We start from the raw sequence: 23515 nt of genomic DNA, 5'->3' as shown, positions 1-23515 counted from the left end.
TGTGATGATGGGGCTGTGGTCTGAGCCCAGCACAGCCCTGCAGGGCAGCCAAATACCAGTTCAACAAACATTCCATTCCCTGGGGTCCTACTGTGTGCCAGGCCCTTGCCTGAACCCTGAAGTAGACACATTTTATCTCAATCTGATGTGCAATACGGAGATTTAATGCGCAAACAGACCACACAACAGGGCCATATCAGAGTGGTTGGAGTCCAAAGGAAAGAAATAGGAGGTGACAGAAAGCTACAACCACAACTTCCCTAAGGAGGTGACTCCAGGGGAAGAGGATTCTGGACAGAAGCAACTTCAGTGCAGAGGCCTCAGGCAGGACTGAGCTGGTGCACTTGAGAGCGAGGACACTCAGCAACCCAGGTTGGAGGAGCAGGGCCCGGGGCACCAGGCCGTGCAGGCCCTGTGAGCTGGGATGAGGAGTTTGGTTTGCCCTAAGCCGAATGGGGACCACAGATGGACATGCAGCGGAGGGAGGCCTGGGCTGCGTGTGCTGATGCCGGCAGAGGGGTCAGTTCCTTTGTGCAGAGGGCGTGCTGCGGGGAGCTCCCGGAGCGGAGAAGGGCAGCTCAGAGAAGGCAAGCGGACTCTTGGTGGAATCTGAGCCTCAGATGTGATGTGGCTTTGATTTGTCCACGGCTGTGGTGTTAAAGTCTGTCCTGCACCCCAGGAGGCTCTGCCCTGTGATGTCCTCGGCAGGAGGGGGCAGGACCACTGCAGGGGAGGACTACAGGTTAGGAAGAACTGTCTTCCTTCCAGGGCACTTACACCCAAATATAAGTGGTTGTGCCGAAATAAAATGATGGATGGATTCATTGATAAAGCTCACAGGACAGCTTCATGTTGGGAGCCGACCTTCCTCACCCACCTGCTGGCAAAGCCCGGGGGGCCGACAAGAGAAGACCGCAAGGCAATTCTCTGGAAGCAAAGCCACCGAGATCCCTCCTTCTAACCAATCAGCTTATTCAATCAGTTCAAAGTTGTCTTACTGGGCCTCTCCCTGTAACGTAGCAGTCAGTTAATTGTTAAGGGCACTTTGAAGAAAGCACGCCCCTGTAGAAGGTTCCAGTGGGCAGTTCCCAAGAAAGCGGCCACGCTCCACTTTCTCTGAAGAATCAGCTCTACCAGTTTCAGTTAGCCTCACCAGTTTTGGCTCAAACAATTGGAATAATAATATAAAAAATAACTAGCCCTCGAGCTTGTCAGACATAGAAATAGTAAGATTAATTATTAATCTTTAATTTTGATTAATTCTTTAAAGTAGAAAAGCAGTAATGAAAGAAAATAACCAGAAAGTTTTCTTTCGGATCAATTCCCTGAGAACCTTCTGAGAGTAAAAACAATACCTTGACGCAAACATACAGAGAGTGGAAAGCATATATAAGCTTGCTGAAAAATCAATCAACTGTCCAGATCGGTCCACCTGAGCTGTCTGTGTCCATCCCTTTGTGCCGATGCCACCCCTCCTTCAGGGCACCCCTGGACCGGCCGGGGGCGGGGGGGGGGGGGGGGGACTCCGGCAGCCTCAGGCACAGCTGGATGCAGGCCTGAGTGAGATGGAAAGGGCTGGTCTCTGGTCTCTACTCAGCTGCCTCTTATGGCTTAGTTTTCAGGCAGGCATCTCTTTAAAGAGGAAAAGTGGCTGCCGGCAGCCCCAACTCCCAAATTCTGGTCCATGAACTCCAGGGTCCATGAGAGGGTTCCCCTTCCTCACAATTCCCTGCACGTCCTCCAATGCTCTCATTAGTGCACCTCAGATCACGTGACCCCACTGGACCCCATCCTTATAGCTCTGGGCTAAATACGCTCCGATGACCAGGCCTGAGGCACGTACCCAGTAAACACATAATCACGTGATGAATGAGTGAAGGAACAAGTAATTACTGGACATAGTTGTTCACTGTTAGAAGCAAACTTTTCTTGAGGCTCTTCTCCATTTCTCCCAGAAAGTGAGCTATATCGGTCTGCTTAGGGCTTTCCAGGTGAGGCTTGGGCGAACATGATGGAATGAGCGAGCCTCACCCAAACCGGTGCCCCGGGCAAGTCAAAGGGTCAGAACCGCCAGGAGCCGTTTGTCTCGGATGATCCAGCAGCACCTGGAAACATGACCCTCCCCTCCCCCGCCCAGCAAGTTGGCTAGTATATATGCAAGCCCAGTGGGAGACCAGAAAGCTGGTTCTGAGGACCCTTCACCCCCGTGCTGAGGGCCATCTGAGATCTGGCCAAGGCCACCCACACAAGGTACGAAGGATGGAACTCTCATGACTGAGGTCTACCCCGCCCCCAGAACCGAGCCCTACTCGCCTCGGCCGGACTTCAACTCTGCTACAACGGAGTCCACCTCTACCACCATGTCGGAGGCAGTCAATTACCACACGCAGGGAGTAGTGCCTGAGGAGGCCTGGAGGTGCGCACGCTTCACAGGGCTGCGGAGAGACGGAGCAGGCGGGCCAAGAAGTCCCGGACTACAAGCCTGCCTGAGTTCCCCCCCAGCCCGCCCGCCATCAGGGCTGGGGGAAAGAATCACGCCAGTTAGAGGAGGCGGCAGTGGTTTCCGACCCCAACACATGGTAACGGCTGAGCACTGTGGCTCCAAGCCCCTTAAGCCTAGGGCCACCGTTCTCTCTCCAACGTGCCTCAAACTAAAATTCTCTACTGGACAGGAAGCGTAGATTTTGGACCAGGGACACAGCTACAAGTTTTGCTGAACTGACATTTTATTGACCTTTTGGGAAATTAGTTTCCAAACTTTTTAAGTCAAAAGACCCCATAAACCAGAGGATATGGGCCCATATGTTGATTCAACAACATCTTTCCTTTGCGCCCTGGGACCCTGGCAGCCAGACAATGAATGCCCATAGTGTGCAGAGACACCAGGAACACTGGCCACATCCCAGGACCACAAGATCTTCATTCTTTCGGGACCAGGGTGACGGCCATGAGGTGAACATCCTGCTACCTCCAGTAAGGCAACAAAAGTCAGGGACTCCTTACCACAGACGCCAGTCTCTACGCACGAGCCCAGTTTCGTTCTCAATCCCTTCACATACAGTGACCAGAGCCCCCAATATTAGAGCTGGCTTAAACAGTAAAACTTTTATTACCATACATTCCAGGGAAGCGTGAGATAGTTCCAGGGCTGGATCAGTCCATGACAGGCACCATGTGTAGCGTAAACCGCGTCCATGGGAACGATTAGTCTTCCCTGGAATCCCCCAGTAGACACAGCTCAGCTACTCTTGACACACCGGAACCAGCTGGAGGGAGCAAATGAGGCCCACGATGGGCTCCGCCACTCACCGTGGGCACCACAGAGGTCCCACTGTACGAGTGTGCACTGCGGTGCCTGACACGCCCCTGGGGCGCCTGCCGGGTGGTGCAGGTGGGATGGCTTATGTCACAGAAACTGGCAGTGACAGCCCTGCCAACAGCCGAGGCAGGTCCAGGGGCCACCTACCTCCTGAAAGCCTCCCACGCACCTGCCACCCCAGGGCCTGTGCGGGGCGTGTCCGGTTTAGCTTTCAAACGGTCACTCTCCTCTCCTTTCTGGACGAGGTCCTTCGTGTTGAACGAGGCGCCAGCCCCCGTCTGCCTACGGCCTTTCTCCAGCGTGCACTTTCTTGTGCTGAAGAAGGGTGGAACTATGTTTGAAGGCTTTCCCACATTCTGCACACCCATAGGACCGCCCTTCAGTGTGGAACTGCTGGTGCCGATTGCGGTACGACCTGGTGGTGAAGGTCTTCCCACACAGGCTGCACTCGTAGGGCCGCTCTCCAGTGTGAACTTTCCAGTGCTGATAGAGGCCCGAGCGGGTCACGTAAGCTTTCCCACACTGCTTGCACTCATAAGGCCTCTCTCCAGTGTGAACTCTCTGATGAAGAATGAAGCTATGGCTGTACTTAAAGAACTTCCCACATTCCCTGCACTCATAGGGTCTTTCTCCAATGTGAACTCTCCGGTGCCGAATGAGAGTGGACAGAACGCTGAAGTTCTTCCCACACTCGCCGCACTCATAAGGCCTTTCTCCAGTGTGAATCCTCTGGTGCAGAATGAGTGCGTCTTTGCGGTTAAAGGTTTTGCCACACTCATCACACTTGAAAGGTTTTATGCCCATGTGAACCTTCTGGTGCTTCCTCAGTTTAGAGGGATAACGGAAGGACTTTCCGCACTCAGTGCACACATGGGATGTTTCTCTAGTGCGAATTTTTGGGCAATTAACACGGGTGGATTTCTCCTTGGAGGCATTTCCACCTTTTGGACATCTAAAGGGTCTCTCCTGGGGGTGGGTTACCAGGTGGTCAAGGAGAGCAAAGGCTTTCGAGAAGGCTTTCCCGCAGTCACTGCACTTGAAGGCCTCCTGTGTAGCGAGGACTCCCGGCTGCTGGCGGCACCCGGAGCTGGGCTGCAAGGCCTCCCCGTGCCCCGGGCTCCTGTGCGGCCGCCCCGTGCTGTGGGCGGTGTGGGGCTGGCGAAGACCGAACGTGGGAAGCACGTCCATCCCAGATGCCCCCCGCACCAAGGGCTTCTCTGCCAGGCGGACGCCGTAGCTCCTCCTCTCCCCTGTAGGGGCTTCCCCATCCTCCAGTCTACACGGACAACCTGAAACAGAAAAGCCAGTTACCGAGAGCTGGCTTAGAGGCAGGAGGCGCCTTTGTCACAAACACACGTCAGACATACCGGAAAGCAGTCCACGGGATTTCCAGGAGGTGGCTAGAAGTCTGGGTGAGAAAGGGCTGGCCCAGAACAGGGCTTTGCCAGATCACCAGATAGTAAAGGCATCAGTGGGGATGGGGACACAAAGATGGGAGCAGTGCCAGGAGAAGAGGTGGGGTCACCAGGTCACTCCTTGCTGTTGGAGAACAAGAAGCCAGAGGCACCGTAAGAATGTCCTGAAGGAAAGGGACGGAGCAGCAAGAAACTGAAAGCAGTTCCATTCCCAGGTCGGAAGGCCACCGGGACTGCCCGTTCTCTCCAGGACAGCGTACGGGCGCCAGGCCAGAGATCAGGATGTTCCACCTGGTGCCAGATGTACTCGTGACCCAGTATGGAGTCCGCTGCAGGTGCACGAGCCGTCAGGATGCCAGGTACTCTGCTGTATGCGCTTGCTGTTAGCAGACAAGCAGCAAAACGAAAGAGGCTTCGATGCCTAGAGAGTCTGAGTCCCCTGCTGAATTCTGGCATCCCGCACCTTTGGGACCTGTCTCTCTCTCGGCTGGCGCCCCAACAGGGGTCTAAAGGTGGCAGTGTGCAGCACCGCTGAGCAAGCGTCAGGGAGCCAAAGAGAACTGTAGAGCTGGGAACGCTCATCCTTCGGGATTTCTGCAGGGTAACGATGGGACTTACCTCCCTTTCATCTTCTGGGTCAGTCAGTATGATAGGAAGAGGCAAGTGTCTCTGTGTATTCTACCTCAGAACGGACACCTGAAGGAATATTCCCAAGCAGCTGCTGAAACTCCTTTTGTTTTGGGAAAATTCCTTGTCTTCTCCGGCCTGACCCTGACTGTCTAACTCCACTGGTGGAAAACAAAATAAAAGAAACTGGAGTCTGCTCCTCCGTCTGAGCTGAGAAGATTTAAAGCTGGGAATTCTCTTTCTCTGCCTTCTGCTGGCACCTTGTGTCTTCTGCGTTTCGTATCCCTGCTTCTTGTCTGCACCACCTGGGGGTGGGGGAGCTGCATAACTGACTCCTCAAGGCCTCGGGCACCATCAGCTCCTCCTCCCTCCATGTTGAGGAGCGAGGACCACCGAGGTCAGATTTCCGCACCAACATTCCAAGTAAAAACTAACCCTGGAAACAAATTGTCTTAGTGGAGCCAAATAAAATGTATTCAATGTTTAAGCTAATTTAAGTTTGTTGGTTTGAGAGAGACAATGTTTATCAACATTAAAAAAAAACAAAAAAACAGAAACAAATTGTTATTCTACCTAGATCTGCTAACAGTGAAATAAGCTCATGTTATCTCTGTTCCAATTTCTTAACAAAAAGATGACTCAAAGTGATGGTTCATTTTGTCTGACTCAAAGTTTTCATGGGTAATTGAGAGGTTTCAAAGTCTTTGGGAACCTAAATCATTAAAGTTTTGCTTACATGATAAACTGAGATTGAATTCATTGGATATCTAACAAGATAAGAGGCTAAAGCACTAACTAATTACTAGACGCAGATTTATGCTTTTGACTTCTTGCAGAGAAACTAAGGATATTTGGATCTGTGGGAAAACATGCTCTATGCTTAATGGATTCTTAATTTTGGCATCTAAAAAAATTCTGATGTTTACAATTGGTTACTACTTAATTTTCACTGGAGACTAAGGTTTCTGAAAGTTAAAAATTCTGCTACATGGAATTAAAACTGATAAAAATAAGAAAAACAACTCTGTATATAAAAAAAAATAGGAGAAGGGAGCTTGGGTGGCTCAGTCAGTTAAGTGTCTGACTTCAGCTCGGGTCATGATCCCGTGGTTTGTGGATTCGAGCCCCACATCAGGCTCTGTGCTGACAGCTCAGAGCCTGGAGCCTGCTTCAGATTCTGGATCTCCCTCTCTCTCTGCCCCTCTCCTGCTCACACTGTATCTCTCTCTGTCTCAAAAAAATAAATAAACATAAAACAAAACCTTTTTTTAATAAAAAAGTAGGAGATATAAAAAAGATATAACAAATAAAAAATATTTTTATCAAAGGTAAAATAATTTTGTCCTAAATGAGACTGGTTATTAAAAAAAATGACTTGGGACAAAATCCAAATACAAAAACTGTTGTAGAAGGTTTGTGAAGTATAACCTTTAAAAAGAAATTTTACATATGGTCATGATGGACTAAGGTTAAAATAAATGGATTTTATTTTTTCATTAAAAACTTTTTTTACATTTATTTATTATTGAGGGTCAGAGGGAGACAGAGCACGAATGGGGGATGGGCAGAGAGAGAAGGAGACACAGAATCTGAAGCAGGCTCCAGGCTCTTAGCTGTCAGCACAGAGCCCGACGCGGGCCCAAACCCACACACCATGAGATCATGACCTGAGCCGAAGTCAGTCGCTCAACCAACTGAGCTACCCAGGTGCCCCAAAATAAATGGATTTTAAAAGTACACAGGATAGCGGGGTGCCTGGGTGGCTCAGTCGGGTAAGGCTCCGACTTTGGCTCAGGTCAGATCTCACGTTCGTGGGTTCGAGCCCCGCATCAGGCTCTGTGCTGACAGCTAGCTCAGAGCCTGGAGCCTGCTTCCAGTTCTGTGTCTCCTTCTCTCTCTGCCCCTCCCCCTCTCATGCTCTGTCTCTCTCTGTATCAAAAATAAATTTAAAAAAACATTAAAAAAATTAAAAATAAATAAATAAATAAATAAAAGTACACAGGATTAAGATTAAAATTCCTCCTCCTTTGGTCCAAAGGCTGGGGAAATGATGGCAACACCCTTGGTGCCAGCCTCCAAACCCTCCACATCCGTGCTGTTCCTGTTTGCTAGAGGAACGGAAGCCTCTGCCATATGAGGGACGGATGATATATAAAGGGCTTTTGCTAAGACACATGGAAGCCATTTTACTAAGCTTAGCCCACTGTACGCCAAAATGATACCCACGTGGCTGAAACATATTTATGTGGGCATTACTAAAAAAGACAGGAAAATAGACCTTAACATTGCTCTTTAACCCCCCCCAAGGGCCAATAATCAATATGTAAGTTACTATTAGTGCATCCTACGACAACCAAAAAAATCTTGCTTGGTCATGGTCCCATACTCCCAAGGTCCTGCAAGCAGGAAACGGAGGGGAAGGGAGGGGGAAAAAAAAAAAGTAAAGACCAGGTCAGCCCTCGGAGGTAGGATAAAACCCAAATAAACATGACTACTCCCCACACTGACAGGGCTTTTGGCTGCCAGTCGCATAACCAGCCAAAAAAAGAAGCCAGGAGATGAGGTTTCTCTCAGTCAAGTACAGGAAATTGAAATAAGGGACAACTTTCTTCCTTTTTCCTTTAGATGGGTAATTCTCCAACCAAGGCCATTACCTCATTGAAATGCACTATAATTCATTTTCTTTTGCGCAAAGGCTGGCTCGGATCCAATACAACTTGGAAGAGGAAACCTGCCCAGCCAGACAAAAAATATCAGTAATGATACTATCCTACAATTGGACATGTTTTACAAATGTAAAGAAAAATGGGGAGAGTTTAAAATCAAGATATGATTCTTTTGTTAAATCACACTCTTAATGAGACAGATGTTTTAAAATTTTTTCTAAGGAAATTTAAGATTTAGCCCTAAATTATGCTAAATTAGCCACTATTTTATAAACACAAAATGAGAGCCTGATGGCCTTCCTGGAGGGGTGGAGGGAGGCTCTCATTAAATATACGGCCATCCCCCTCGACACCCCTAAGGCTGAGATAATTAAAAAAAAATTTTTTATGTTTATTTTTTTTGAGAGACAGAGAGAGACAGCTCGAGCAGGGGAGGGTCAGAGAGAGAGGGAGACACAGAATCTGAAGACAGACTCCAGGCTCTGAGCTGTCAGCACAGAGCCCAACGTGGGGCTCGAACCCACGAACCGTGAGATCATGACCTGAGCTGAAGTCAGATGTTTAACTGACTGAGCCACCCAGGCGCCCCCGGCTAAGATAATTTTAAAGGACAAATTTGTCACTCAATCAGCCCATTCTCTAAACGGCTCCAATTTTACAATTACTGATACCCCTCAATGCTTCCATCTTGTCCTACTCGCACATTGTCAGAATGGGATATATGGGTGACTTGGGAGGCGTATAGAGGGGAGATAAGGCAAGTTGTTTTATTTTTTATTTTTTTAATTTTTATTTTTGAGAGACAGAGAGAGACAGTGCGAGCAGGGGAGGGTCAGAGAGAGAGGGAGACACAGAATCTGAAGCAGGCTCCAGGCTCTGAGCTAGCTGTCAGCACAGAGCCCGACGCGGGGCTTGAACCCATGAACTGGGGGATCATGACCTGAGCCAAAGCGAAGCCGGATGCTTAACCAACTGAGCCACCCAGGCGCCCCAAGGCAAGTTGTTTTAAACCCTTCCTATGGACGCATCATTGACTGGCGCCCTATGGGCTCAGCTTGCCTTAAAAATCCGTTACACAATCGACGATGGCGTGTTCATAATCAAACTATCCACACCACTGCTAAGGGCCCATCGTTTGGTACAGTAGAGGATTTTCTGCGCCCAGTCCTCATTTACAGCAAGGACCGTTACAAAAACACATATGGAAATGAACTGCTGCCTTCCACCCTTTACATACCTGGAAGGGCACATATTATTAAATATCTCCAGCAATATTTGTACTTTATCCTTCACGGTCATTAGTAGCCGGTACCTATGGGCTTATCTCCGTTTGCCCTACATACTATTAAAATGAATAAAATGAAAAAAAAAATAAAATAAAAATAAAAATAAAATAAAATAAAATGAATAAAATGTCCAACACCTAAAAGCCCTCTAGAGGGGCCCGCCCCCTGTCATTCTGTCCACCTGACTACAATAAAGGTAGCTGAAGTAGGCCTCTGGATTCCCCACAGCAGAGTGAAGCCGGCATCTGGAAACTGGGAGTGCATTCCTGATCCATCAACGCCATGCAAGCTGACCATACGGAAGACGCGATCTGTAACTCTAGAGGCTCCCGAGACTGCAGCCCTGCTTGAGTCACTCGGAAGCTGACTAATCTACTCACGGCAGAAGCCTGAGGAAGCAACAATCTGATGACACAAAAGACTGTCCTTATTTTTATGTTTCCTTACTGTGATGCACGGTCAGGCCTTGTTTCTCACTGTCGCTGCGATTCTTGCTCCGCTCTTTGCCATAGGATTGGCTGAGGCCGCCCTGGCCACCTAAAAATGTGACTAGAATGCTGCATCAATATGTGTAACCACATTACCATTTAAAAACACTAAATTTAAAAAATAAATAAATAAAATAAAATAAATAAATAAAAACACTAAATTTCCATAAATTGATGTTACGAGACACTTGCTCAGGCCATCTGATGTGTCCATGGGCATTCAACAGCTGCAAGCAGAGATATGAGACTTTCAAAACAAATCTGGACACATTACCTGGTTCTAAGACCTTAGAGAGTACATCAAAGAGATTGGGAAAACTAAACCCTATAAAACATATTAGGATTTTTACTTTCTCTACGCTATTCTGTTTATATTAATATGCAATGTGTTTGTCCTTGCATGTGCAGTCCGGCACCGGGGACAACGAGCCGATCAGTGTACCGCCCTACAGCTCGGGTCACACAGTGCCCTCCTACAGTCCACTGCACACAAGCAAAAAGTGGGAGATGTTGGAGAACAAGCAGCCGGAGGCACCATAAGAATGTCCTGAAGGAAAGAGACGGAGCAGCAAGGAACTGAAAGCAGTTCCATTCCCAGGTCGGAAAGCCACCGGGACTGCCCGCTCTCTCCTGGACATCGTACAGGCGCCAGGCCAGAGATCAGGATGTTCCACCTGGCACCAGATGTACTTGTGACCCAGTATGGAATCCGCCTTAGGTGCATGAGCTGCTAAGATGCCAGATACTCTGTTGTATGTGCTTGCTGTTATCAGCAGCAAAATAAAAGAGGCTTGAGGGGCGCCTGGGTGGCTCAGTCAGTTGAGCGTCCGGCTTCGGCTCAGGTCATGATCTCGCAGTTCGTGGGTTGGAGCCCCACGTCGGGTTCTGTGCTGACAGCACATCTCAGAGTCTGGAGCCCGCTTCTGATTCTGTATCTCCCTCTCTCTCTGGCCCTCCCTGCTCGTGCTGTCTCTCTCTGTCTCTCAAAGATAAAAAAAAAAAAACATAAAATAAAAGAGGCTTGAGCCGGGAGACTGATGCTTCAGCTCCTAGAGAGCCCTGCTTCTTAATTCTGTTGTCACCGTACCTTTGGGACCGGTCTCTCTCTCACTTGCAATAGGTTTCAAGTAGAGGCTCCACTGCTGGTGACAGTGAGCACTGTGAGGAGGATGTGTCACATCTCAAGATGCTCAAAAGGCATCTGTAACACAGTAGCTGGTGCTGAAGTCTTATTTAAGGATGTGTGCACATCTCAAGTCACTAGTGGACAGCTCACACTGGCGTGGAGGCTGGGGAGGGGCTTCGTCCAGGTCCTGAGAGCCACGGTCGGACGGTTATCACATACAGAGTTCACGAGGGAGAGGAAAGGTGGGAACAGTGCGTGGTCACTGGCCTCGGCACCAAAGAGTCAAAGCACACAGATGAGCAGCATGCCGTGAGCCCATCCCTGACACCAAGACATGCCCCAGCCCTGCTCACCAGGTTCCCTCCTGGCCTCTGCTCTGCTGAGCGGAGTCGGGTCCGCCATGTCGGGCACCCAGAGTTCTTCTTCCCTCTCCAGCTGGGCAGCCACGCGGCACCTTGAAAGTGCAGATCCTGGGAGGGAGAAAGGCAGTAAGAGGCCAACCCGAGCCGAGGCTTGCCCACCCACTCCCACACCAAAGGAAGTTCGTGTCACCATGGCAACAATGAAGGAAACAGACTGTTAGAAAAGGAACACCCTCTGCACATTTAAAAATGTGTTAAGCAGGTAGACCCCAGGGTGTGTTTTACCAGAATCTTCTAACAGAACCTCTCATGAAGTAAAATCGACATAACTGAAGTAAAAAATAGACAAACAATAATAGTTGGAGACCCCCATTTCTAACTTACAAGAATGAACAGAACTACAAGGCAGAAAACAAACAAGTATACAGCACTTGAACAACACTAAAAATCCACTGGACCTAACAGACGTCTACAGCGCACGCCATGACACAGCCGAAGTCCGGTCTCACGTGCTCACACGCACATGAACGGTCTCCAGAACAGACCACTTGCTAGGAAATGAATAGACTTTAGAGGACTGAAATCACACACAGTATGATCTCTGGCCACAAAGGAATTAAAATAAAAATCAACAACAGAAAGAAATATGGGAAACTCACAAATTTACGGAATTTAAATACAACACTCCTAAATAACTAAAAGAAAACTACTGAGCACTTTGAAATGAATGAAAATGAAAACACAACATACCCAAAGTAATGGGACATAGCAGTGCTTAGAAAATTAGAAAATTAGGGGCGCCTGGGTGGCTCAGTCAGTTAAACCTCCGACTTCGGCTCAGGCCAGCTCTCACGTTCGTGGGTTCGAGCCCCGCATCAGGCTCTGTGCTGACAGCTCAGAGCCCGGACCTGCTTCCGGTTCTGTGTCTCTTTCTCTCTCTACCCCTCCCCCTCTTGTGCTCTGTCTCTCTCTGTATCAAAAATAAATTTAAAAAAATTTTTAAAAATTAGAAAATTAGAGCTATAAACACGTTTGTGCTGTTTCACTCCTCACACTCTGACACCAAAAGTGGTAGGTGAGGGGCAGGTGCTCCACACGCTTCTCCAACTCTCAGACATCAAGGTGGTGTCCAAGGATTCCATTAAATCCTCATACTAACTACTGGGATTCAGTGTCAGATCCCACAGGTAAAGGGCTCAGACCCACAGGACTGCTGCTACTTCAGACAACAGTTGAAAGTCCCAGACTTCCCACACTTCTGACCCAGTGGCTATAAATCAGCGATCCCCACAATTATTGATCCCTTCTCAGGTTCCATAGTTTGCTATAATGGCTCAGGAACTCAGAAAAGAGTTTACTTACTATTGCCAGTTTATTATAAAGTATATAACTTAGAAACAGCAAATTAGAAGAGATGCAAAGGGCAAAGTATGCCAGGGTGGAGATGGGGGCAGGGGATTGAGGAAGTAGAGGGTGAGAGGCATCCATGCCCACCAGCGGTGCCACTTTTCCCAGCAACCCAGAAGCTCTCTGAACCCTATAGTTTAGGAGTTTCTATGGCGATTTCATTATGATGTATAACTAATTAAATCATTGGCCACTGGTGATTGGCACCCCTAATCTCCCTAGAGACCAGGGTTGGGGACTGGGAGGACAGGCGGTGGATGCAGCTCAAGAGTTAACCTTCCAATCCTGCCCTGGTCTTTCTGGTGGCCACGCCCTTTCCTGAAACTATCTAGGGGCTCCCAGCCACACAAAAGATACTCACCATTTCAGAGACTCCAAGAGTTTTGGGAGCAGTGCTAGGAACTGGGAACAAAATATGTATTTCTTGTTATGTCACAGCACCCATATTTAAAAAGTTCTCAGGATCAGTCAATTAAGCCTATGACTCCTGATTTTGGCTCAAGTCACGATCTCACAGTTCATGAGTTTGAGCCCTTTGTCAGGCTCCTGGCTGACAGTGTGGAGCCTGCTTGGGATTCTCTGTCTCTGTCTCTCCCTCTGCCTCTTTCTCTCAAATATAAATAAATAAACATTTTAAAAAATAATTTAAAAAATTAAAAGATCTCAAATCAATAGCCTAACTTTAGTCCTCAAGAAACAAGAGAAAGAAAAGCAACTAAACTCAAAGCGCGCATAAAAAAGGAAATGATAAAGAACAGAGATAAATGAAATAGAGATTAGAAAAAGAGAATCAGTGAAATCAAAATTATGATCTTTGAAAAGATCAGCAAAATTGAAAAACTGCTAACTAGACTGACAAGAAAAAAATGAAAGAATCAAATTATTAAAAAGAAGAATGAAAAAGGGGACATCACTAACATTACAAAACAGAAAGGGTTTTAAAAAATTTGTTTTAATGTTTAGAGGCGCCTGGGTGGCTCAGTCGGTTAAGTGTCTGGCTTCAGGTCAGGTCATGATCTCAGTTTGTGAGCCCTGCATCAGGCTCTGTGCTGACAACTCAAAGCCTGGAGCCTGCTTCAGATTTGGTCTCCCTCTCTCTCTATCCCTCCCTTGCCCGTGCTCTGCCTTTCTCTCTATTTCAAAAATAAGTAAACATTTAAAAAAAAGTCAGTGTTTTAAGAGAGACAGAGACAGAGCGTGAGTGAGGGAGGGGCAGAAAGAGCAGGAGACACAGCACCTGAAGCAGCTCCAGGCCCTGCGCTGTGAGTATAGAGCCTGACATGGGAGCGAACCTGAGATCATGAACTGAGCTGAAGTCGGACACTTTAAGTGACTGAGGCACCCAGGCGTCCCTAGATAGGGTTTTAAGGAAATAGTATGAACAACTGTACTGTATGCCCACGAATTAGATAACTTAGATAAAATAGACAAATTCCTAAAAAAGACACAAACTACCAAAACTGACTCATGAAGAAACAAAAGTCTGATTATACTTAAACAACAAGAACAGCAGCAACATCAACAACAAAACTTCCCCCAAAGGGGGAAAAAAACGTCAGCCAGAGGGCTTCACTGATGAAGATTACCACTGAAATAAGAACTGCCACCAATACACGACACAGTCTTCCAGAAAACAGTAAAAAAGGGAACATTTCCCAACTACTCTATTGAGACCAACATCACCCTCATACTCAATAACATGAAAGACATCTGAGAAAACTATACATTGATCACTTACGAATAAAGATGCAAAACTCTTCAACGAAACACTAGCAAAGCAAATGCAGAGGTATATAAGAGGATTATAAACCATGACAGACTGAAAAACATCCCAGTAACACGAGGTTGAACATATGAAAATCAATTACTGCAGTACTCTGCGTTAGCAGAACAGAGGATAAAAATCACACAATCATCTCTTTTTTTATAATGTTTGTTTGTGTGTTTATTATTTGTTATTTATTTATTTAGAGGAAAAAACACACACAAGCAGGGGAGGGTCAGAGAGAATCCCAGGCAGGCTCCCCACACTCAGCACAGAGCCCAACTCGGGTCTTGATGTCATGAACAGTGAGATCATGACCTGGACCAAAACTAAGACACCAACACCGAGACACCCAGGCACCTGCACACGACCATGTCAACACACCTGGGAAAGTACTAGACAAAATCTAATGACCTTTTATAATAAATTCACTGAAAAAACTGAGAAAAGAAGGAGAGTTCCTCACTGGAAAAGATGAGCTGCAAAACACCTAGTGATTATTAGTGAAAGACTCATGCTTTTCCTGTAAAACTGGGAATGAGTCAAGGATATCTACTCTCACTAATTCTACTAAAGTACTGGAGGTTCTAGCCAGGCCAGTTAAGCGAAGGAAGAATAAAGATGTCTCTATCTGCAGATGACATTATATCATATGTTTGGAAAATATCAAGGAGTCCACTAAACAAAACCTATTAGAACTATTAAATGAGTTTACTAAGGCCAGAAGAGACAAAATCAGTATACAAAAATCCATATTTCTATCCACTAGCACTGAACAATCTAAAATGAAATTAAGAAAACAATTCCACTTAAACTATCATCAAAAGGAATAAAATACCTAGGAATAACTTGAATCTTATATACTGAAAACTACAAAACACTCTTGGAAAAACCTAAAGACAACTAAATAAATGGAAAGACATTTCATGTTCTGAACTGAAAGATTTTAAGTGGCAACACTTGAACCTGGCCCAAGGATGACCCTATCCACTTTCTTTAGAAGGAAGAAGGCAAAACCCAGAGCACAGAGAGGCCGTGACTTCAGCAGAGTCCCAGAGACAGGAAGGGCTGAGTGGGATTTTGGGGGCAAACCGTAACCATGTGAACCCAAAGCCCTACTCCAGGAGGCCATGCGCCAACCGCTACCGGGGCTGCCCGGAGAGAGGCGGAGGAAGCCCGAGCGGCCATTGCCAGAGCGCGCAGCGCGACCGCAGGGAGCCGGGGAGGCAGCAGTCTCCGTGGTGGGGCTTTAGGACGAACACAGCCTCCTATGGGTAAAAGGCAGAGGTGGTCAGTCCGCTGGGGAAGAGTGTGAGAGACTTACCCAGCGAGCCAATAAGTTCAAAGTTCTCTAGCATCACGTCACAGTACAGGCCCCTCTGGCTCAGATTAAGGAGCCTCCACTCCTCCAGGGAGAAATACACAGCCACATCCTCAAAGGTCACCAGGCCCTGTAAGGATGGACTGAACTGAGGCTCAGGGGTCAACAGTGGGCAGACAAACCAACCAAAACATAGAGGAACACAGGCCCTTGATCAGTGTCTCCGGGCCCTGCCTCATCTCTCGCTGACATCATCTTTCCCTCTGAGCCCCAAGCCCTTCCTCCCACTGGACACATACCCTCTACCTCCTCCTCCTAGGACACTTACCTCAGAGGATTGCCAGGCTCCCCAGTTGCAATGGTGCCTCTCTCCTCATGTTACTATTGGGCTCTGCATCCCGCCCACAGCAACAACAGGCTGGTGACCAGATAGATGCCATCTAACACCCAGCCAGACACACAGGTCTCACCCCATCTCCTACCAGCCAATTCCCTCTATGTCCCAGAGATCACCTCCCAGAGACAACCAAACTTACGCTCACCCTTCCGTCTTAGGTCCCAGACCTTCCAGGTTGGCCCCCGGTCTGACACGCACAGAACTCTTTAATCCCACAGCTTGTTACAGCGCCACATCCCCAGCACAGCTGCACCTGTTCAGCCCACCGGCAACTCGCTGGACTCCCCAACACGCCCATTCTGCACACGGTGTCTCCGGTGACACCGCTGAGAGCAACCACAATACCATCCTGAGCAGTCCGGCCCCACTCCTCCAGGGCTCACTGCTAAGGGCATCCCTGCCCCAACACGCCGACTCTGCACTGAAGACCTCCCCACCCAGACCTGTCCCTCGCTTCAACCCTCAGCCTACCAGACCACACATGGACCCCTCTTCCAACTCTGCCTTTGACCAAGCTGCCCCTTCACCTGCACAGCCTTCCCCGCTTCCCCAGCGCTCATTCAGAACCCGACCCACTGGGTGGGGATCAGGGTTGTCAAAGCCTCGGGAACCTTCCACTTACCTGCGCCTCCTCGGCCATCGGAAGCTGTTGGCGGAGCTTGGCCGCGAAAGGCGCCGAATTTCGGCCTACTCAGCTCAGATCCGTACCTGCCACCCCGCCTTGGGCGCAGGAACCTCCGGCCGACCGGGGAGCCTTCGAAGCTAGGTCTCCCCCCGTGTAAAACGTGCCCAAAGACCAGGGAGCCGCCTGCGGGAGGCCCTGACCCTCCGGCGCCGGTTCCGCAGCGGGCGACACCACGTCTCAGGAAGATGGAGTCATTCCCGAGAGCCGCGGCGCGTGCACAGGCGCGACGCGGGGCCCTGGCCCTCTCCTCCGCGACGCGGCTCTCCAGGTGCTGGTCGCGGCCCACGGCCGCGAGGGGAGCACCGCTAAGGTGACGCCGGAAGTCCCGCCGCCCGCAGGCGCCTTCGTTAACTCAGCGGTCGCGTCGCTTTAGGGCCTCATTTCCCAGCTCCCCTCGCGGCCCGCTTGCTCGTTGCCAAGGCGACAGGGGAGGCACTGCTGTGCCAATGACGTGGCCCATGACGGTCCCAGAGAAGAGAGTGTCCGCGTTCCGTGGAGGTGGGACTTCCGGCATCGTCCTTCTCCTTCCGAACCACGCGCAGCTACTGGACGGCGGAGCGGCGTGGAGGCGGGAATTTAGGAGGCTCCTTAGAGCCGTGGAAACTGGAATAGGGAGGGCTCGAGAGGAGGCACTGTACTCTGTAGGCGGCGTGAGCGCGGCAAGTGTCCTTGGCCGTAGAGGCGTCACCTTCGGGTGTCACCTTCGTCGAAGGAATCGTCGCGCGGTGTCTGTTTCACGGAGCAGGAGACAGAGCTCAGAAAAGCCTGTCCACCCTGACTTCAGTGAGAAGGACCAGCGGTCAGGGGGCCTTGGCAGGTATCACATGTGTAAATTCATATTACCACCACCACCACCACCACCACCACCACCACCGTCCAATACAGAGCTGCTCCATTTCACAAGGAAGCTCTTCTAACCAACCCTTGGGTCACATCTTCTCCCAATCCTGACAACCACCCATCTGTCTCCCATCACTGTATTTGTGCCACTTCACGGATGTCTTGTAAGTGGAACCCTGCAGTGCGGATGGGAGATACTTTGGGCTTTCACCATTCATCATAGTGCACTTGAGATGCATCCAAGTTGTGTGTATCAGCGGCTTGTTCCTTTTTAACTGCTGAATAGTGTAGATACACCTGTTTGTTCAGGTATTCACCTACTGAGGGACATCTGGGCTGTCTACATTATTGTTACTATTATTATTTGCTATTACAGATAACACTGTCGTGAACATGTGTATTCGGTTCTGTTTTCATGTTTGTGTGGACATGAGTTTTCATTGTTTGTGTCAGGGAGGTGGTAAATGCCCAAGAATGCAATTGTAGAGTTGTACAGTAAGTGTATACGAAACTGCCAAGTTGTTTTCCAGAGTAGCTATACTATTCTACGTTCCCATCAGCAATTGTTATTGAACATCTTTCCATGCACATATATAGATAATATATCTGCTTTAGTGAAATACCTTCTCAAGTTTTTGCCCATTTTCTAACTGGAATTTTTAAAGTCAACTTTATTAATGTATAGCTTACATACAACAAAATGCACTCTTTCAAGTGCAAAATTTGATGAGGTCAGACAAATAAATACACCCATGTGTGGAATTTGAGATGCTCTCTGGAGCCATTTCCTTAAGCCCACTCACCTCAGCTGTCCCACTCACCTCCACTGTGCTGCTGGTTCAGCTGGTGTCTGTTCAGTTTGTTGAGTGGCAGAGTCTTGATTTCGACCCATGTCATGATCCCAGGGTCGTGGCATCAAGCCCTGCATCAGGTTCTACACTGACCATGGAGCCTGCTTAAGATCCTCATTCTTGGGGCGTCTGGGTGGCTCAGTCGGTTAAGTGTCCGGCTTAGGCTCAGGTTGTGATCTCATGGTTCGTGGGTTCGAGCCCCGCGTCGCGCTCTGTGCTGACAGCCAGCCCAGAGGCTGGAGCCTACTTCAGATTCTGTGCCTCCCTCTCTCTCTGACCCTCCTCTGCTCGCGCTGTCTCTCTCTGTCTCTCAAAAATAAATAAACATTAAAAAAATTAAAAAAAAAAAGATTCTCATTCTCTCTCTCGCTGACCCTCTCCCCTGCTCACACATACTCTTTCTCCCTCCCTCTAAAAATTTAAAAGAAAGAGATTTCTAGAAGATTCTTAGAAAAAGACCCATACCCAATGTGGAGTTTTCCCAGGGCCATTAAAGTGAAGCATCCATGCCCCAGGGAGGGGGAATGCAGGTCTCAGTTCGCTCCAGGCCACTGTGGCCCCAAGGAGGAGGCAGCAGCCAGCTTGGAGGAGATGCCCAGCATCGCACTGCCCAGTTGGGCCACTGGTGGAGCTGCTCCCTGCTCTGTCCTCAGTTTCCCTTCTGGGACAGGGGGATCTTAGCACTTGGCAGGTCTGATCTGAATGTGCCCTTAGCTTTAGGGAGGGGAGGGCACCTCACAGGTAGGCAGGCCCACCTGCTCTGCGCACATGTGGGCTCCTCCTCTAGCACTTACCTCCACGGAAACCGCATAATCTAACCTGCCTGTGTTCACATTTGTCGGCATTAAAATTTATCCATAACTGTATGAACTCTGTTCAAATCTAGTTTAGTCCCCGTCCATCGCCTTGCGTCTGGCATGAGCCCTGTGAGGGCATAGGCCTGTGCGTCCAGAGTGCTGGGCCTGGCACACAGCAGAAGCACCATAAAGGCAATTCCAAAATCTGCCCCTTTTCTTACATTCTGGCGTTTGAAGTGTGTGGATCTTTTGTTTGTTGTTCCCTTGTCTCGCTTCCTGTGGCCCCCAGCCAGGAATGCTAGAGGGCCCCCCAAGCTCCCCTCCTCTGCTGCAGGCTTAAGCACGGAGAGAGAACTCTGCTGCACCTCTGGGGAAGGGAAAAAACCAAGGCTGCCCTGCCAGGGCGTGGAGTTGAGGGAAGAAAGTGTTTTGCAGAAAGCTCTGCGGTTCCTGTTCAAATTCATGCCCTCCCCAGCCCATCAGCCTCAGTTTCCCCATATGTCATCTGGGCACTGCTCTTCTCAGGGTCCAGTGAGGGCCCTCTGTGGCCTTTGTTCCCTTGGTCTCAACACAAGAGGATGTCCGGTGGCCAGGGTGGGGCTTGGAGTAAGCAGGAGCCTCCTTAACGCCCATGAGAGGAGGCTGGGGGGGTCCCCGTAGAACGGAGAACCTGGGGGCCTCCAGGCTGCATGCGAGGGAGCGCTGGGGAACGACCTGGGAAAGGTTGGGGGAGGTGGGGCTCCACAAGCCTGACATGGAAGGCAGTGTGGCCAAGATGATGGCTTCTGTGTTCCATTTTCTGGTTGTCATCTGCCATGTGAGAGTCCTCTTTGTTCCTGCGGTGTCCCCAGGGTGCTCTTGGTACACAGCAGGTGCCAAGTAAATACTTGTAGATAAACACATTTTTCCTGCAAGTAAAATGTTTATTGTCCATTTTACAGAGGAGAGAACCAAAGTCTGGCATGTCTGGCACCATGCGAGGCATTGAGGTTGACCCTCCTCCCCTCTCTGGGTACTCCCAGGCATCGGGACCCAGAAGCCCGGGGCGCTCGTGAGGGGGGGGTTATGCAGCCGGGATGAAGTGGGCAGAGAGAGGGCTGGGAGGGCTCAGCTCTGGGTGGCCACAGAGGTTGGTAGCCAAGGATAAGGAGGAGTCACCCAGGGTGGTTTGGGGCAGCTGCTTTTGTTTGTGGGCAGTGGGTGGGCAGGCATCAAGGAAGTAATTAGGCAGGAATCCTCAGGCCCCCTGGGATGTGCCATCAGCCTCACTTAAAGGGAGGAGAGACGGAGGCCTCAGGCTTCCAACTGGAAGAGTGGAGAAGCCACACTCTCCCTAGCCCCTAAGAGGAAGCTGATTAGGATTGGGGGGGGCAGCCCTGCCCATGGCCTTGAGTCACCACCTTCCTGCTCCAGGTCCCTCTACCTTGATGCCAGCAGTTTTGAAGATGCAGCTCTAAGGTCTCCTTCCGGGCAGTGTATTGTCGCTCCCTCTTCTGCGCACCACCAGCTAAAGGCCCCATTCTGACACCCCAGCTGGGCCCAAATCCTGTCCCTCCCCACTCTCCCAGCCCGGAGGGAAGGGATGAGAAAAGGGATATCTGAGACCCTATGGTAAGCTGACTGATGTCCCCCAAAGACAGCCACATTCTAATCCCCAGAATCTGTGAATCAGTTACCTTACACGGCACAATGGGCTTTGCAGATGTGGATGCTGAGCTGGGGGAATTGGGGTTATCTGGGTGGGCTCAATGCAGCCACAGTGTCCTTGTAAGTGGAAGAGGGAGGCAGGCAGGTCAGAGAGAGATCCGAAGCTGCTAGGCCACTGCCTTTGAAGATAGAGGAAGGCGAGGCGCCTGGCTGGTTCAGTGGGCAGACTGCAGAACTCTTGATCTTGGGTTTGTGAATTTAAGCCCCATGTGAGATATAATTACTTAAAAATAACATAAAATTAAATATGAAGATAGAGGAAGAAGCCAAGGAATGCAGCTCTAGAAGATGGAAAAGGTAAGGACATTCTCTCCCTGAGCCTCCAGAGGAGTTAGCCCTGAGGACACTTGATTTTATCCAAGCAAAAATGATTCCAAGACTCCTGGCCTGCAGAACTGTAAAATAAAGTGTGTTGTTCCAGGGAACTCATTTGGTGGTAATTTGATGGAGCAGCCGGAGAAAACTAACACAGACCACCAACTTGTTCCTGCTTGACCAAGTCCCCTCCCTCCCTTAGTGGGCTAGGCTATGGCTGCCCAGTGACCCGGCGTACTGGTTCCAGCCTCTGTGGGTGACATTGACCCCTGGGTGTCCGACAAGAACTGGTCTGGGAAGACACTCCCTTGCTGTCCTGCTGTGGCCCCTCTCGCTTCCCACCTGGGAGGAGCCGCTCATATCCAAAGGAGCCCTGCCCACATGCCTAGATCAGGGTGACTGGAGACACTTGAGCCTAGAGTGCCCACAGCCATTCCCAGGCTGCCTCTGTCACCGCAATGCTGTCACTCGCCAGAATACTGTTTGGCCTCCCTCTGTATGCCGGGCGCTGCAGACACACATGTAAACAAGTCAAGCAGGAGCCCCCCAGCCCCATAGCAGTCATATTGCTCTCTAGAAAATGCTGGATTCCCACCCACAAAACACAGAACCCCAACCCTGGGCAAAGTGAGACAGGATGTGGGCTCCAGGGGCTGGGGGGGAACAGAAGGCCCATGTTCGGTTTGTGTAGAGAGTGGCTACCATCTACCCTGCAGTGACTAACCCAGGAAGGCTTCTAAGAGGAGGAAAGCAGGACCCCTGCAGGCTGCTGTCCACAGGGAGCTTTGCTAGGGGAACAGCAGGGATGCCCAAAAAGGTTGATAGAGCCCTGAAGGGAGAGGTGCAATAACCGAGTGCAGGTGGGGGTGATTCTAGCACCTAGGGTGTGAGGATACCTGCCAGCAGGCCAGGAAGACCCAGGAACACCCACCCCTGAAACCACGTGACATTGACCTAGAGGGCAACCTTAGCCTCTTTAAGCCTTGGTGACTACAGCTGCCCCCCGCACCAACAGCATTTTTCAGGAGGATCCCAGAAACCATGACACATTGGACCTGTTGTAAATTGGTACTCAGGACCAAGTGGGAGCTAGTCTTTGAGGCTCAGGGCCTATCTGTCCCTCCTAAATCCTGGCCAGGCCACCTCTGCCCCTCCAAGCTCAAGTCACAGCTATGTATGCAGGGAGGCAACTCAGGACCAGCATGGAAACAGCTGGATCCCACCCAGATCCAGCCTGCATGTGGCAGAGTAGAAAACTCCACGGCCTCAGGAGGGGTTTGGGGGGCGGGTGCGGGGGGAAGAATGCCATGGGCTGGGCAGGAGGCCATGGCCAGAGACTAAGAGCAGCAGCAGCTTTGCCCCCGAAGATGGGGTCCCCAGCAACCTGCAGTGAGTCCGAAGGATGGGTAAATCAGAGCCTTCAGCCCCAGCTGCTTGCTGAGGATGCTCCCCCAGGGGTCTAATGACTGGGAGTACACTTGGTCCAAGCAGGACCTAGCAGGATACCTGCACGATATTGGTCTGAGGGGCTCCCCAGCTGGACTCCCATGAGGGATGAGGATCGAGGGTACTTCTCACTGGACCCTAATGGAAACCAGGCTTAGGAATGCCTCCCAGCAGGACCTTTATAAAGATGGGGATCAGGGTAGCCCCGGCTGCTGGGTGTCCACAGGGAAAGGGGTCATGGGTGCTCTCAGAGGGCTCTTGTGGGAATGAAGGCAGGGGGTACTCCTTGAGAGGGGCCCTGCTTCGTGGTGATGATGCCTGGAATGATCCCACCAGGCCTCCCTCTGGAGAAGTGGGCGCTTGGTATCTTGGGGCGCACCTTCCTAAGGCCTCCACGAGGATCATGGCAAGGGGTCCCACCGGGTCTGCGGTCCCCAGGCCTGAAGATAGGACCTGCGGCACAGTTGCGTTTACTGAGGCCCCCACACCCTCCTCGCGCCCCGTCCCCGTCGGGCCCGACCGGGACCAGCCCCTGCCCGCCACATGCGGTTCGGGTCCGTGTCCAGCGTCCCCTCGGCCTCCACTGTGGCCTCGGAGCCCACTCCTCCTCTCTCCGGCGCGTCCTCTGCAGCCCCCGGCAGGGCGGCGCCCAGGGCGGGGCCCGTGGGGCGCGGCGTCCAGGCGGGGCTCCAGGG

General features: G+C 50.2%; 2 protein-coding genes across 4 annotated transcripts in view; both read right to left on the bottom strand.

Annotated features, from left to right (window-relative positions):
- Positions 1-2708: 2708 nt before the first annotated feature.
- On the bottom strand, positions 2709-17213 carry ZNF584 (zinc finger protein 584). 3 transcript variants are annotated; one of them, XM_029926438.1, is made up of 4 exons: positions 16802-17213; positions 15786-15912; positions 11281-11397; positions 2709-4608 (listed from the first exon to the last, which is right to left on the bottom strand). In XM_029926438.1, the coding sequence occupies exons 1-4, from the start codon at positions 16817-16819 to the stop codon at positions 3602-3604; spliced, it is 1269 nt and encodes a 422-aa protein (XP_029782298.1). In that variant the 5' UTR covers positions 16820-17213; the 3' UTR covers positions 2709-3601. The 3 variants fall into 3 exon arrangements, with proteins under 3 accessions (XP_029782298.1, XP_029782299.1, XP_029782300.1); XM_029926439.1 differs by having other exon boundaries at positions 16888-17213; XM_029926440.1 differs by lacking the exons at positions 15786-15912; positions 16802-17213 and adding an exon at positions 12652-12856.
- Positions 17214-23290: 6077 nt separating this feature from the next.
- The window catches only part of RNF225 (ring finger protein 225), a 677-nt gene continuing 452 nt past the window's right edge, over positions 23291-23515 (bottom strand). The window contains exon 2 of the mRNA XM_029924431.1: positions 23291-23510. Coding sequence (XP_029780291.1) covers positions 23291-23510 — 220 coding nt within the window. The remainder of the gene's footprint in view (positions 23511-23515) is intronic.

The sequence above is a fragment of the Suricata suricatta genome, chromosome 16 (assembly GCF_006229205.1).
Source record: "Suricata suricatta isolate VVHF042 chromosome 16, meerkat_22Aug2017_6uvM2_HiC, whole genome shotgun sequence".
In the NCBI taxonomy this organism is placed as follows: domain Eukaryota; kingdom Metazoa; phylum Chordata; class Mammalia; order Carnivora; family Herpestidae; genus Suricata; species Suricata suricatta.
This window is presented reverse-complemented; position numbering and strand designations above follow the sequence as displayed.

Excerpts from the sequence above, each read along its gene's own strand:
- ZNF584 (XM_029926438.1), bottom strand. Across the intron at positions 11,398-15,785 it reads TGAACTTATTGGCTCGCTGG|GATCTGCACTTTCAAGGTGC; the intron begins GTAAGTCTCTCA and ends TCTCCCTCCCAG. Across the intron at positions 4,609-11,280 it reads AGAGGCCAGGAGGGAACCTG|GTTGTCCGTGTAGACTGGAG; the intron begins GTGAGCAGGGCT and ends TTTCTGTTTCAG.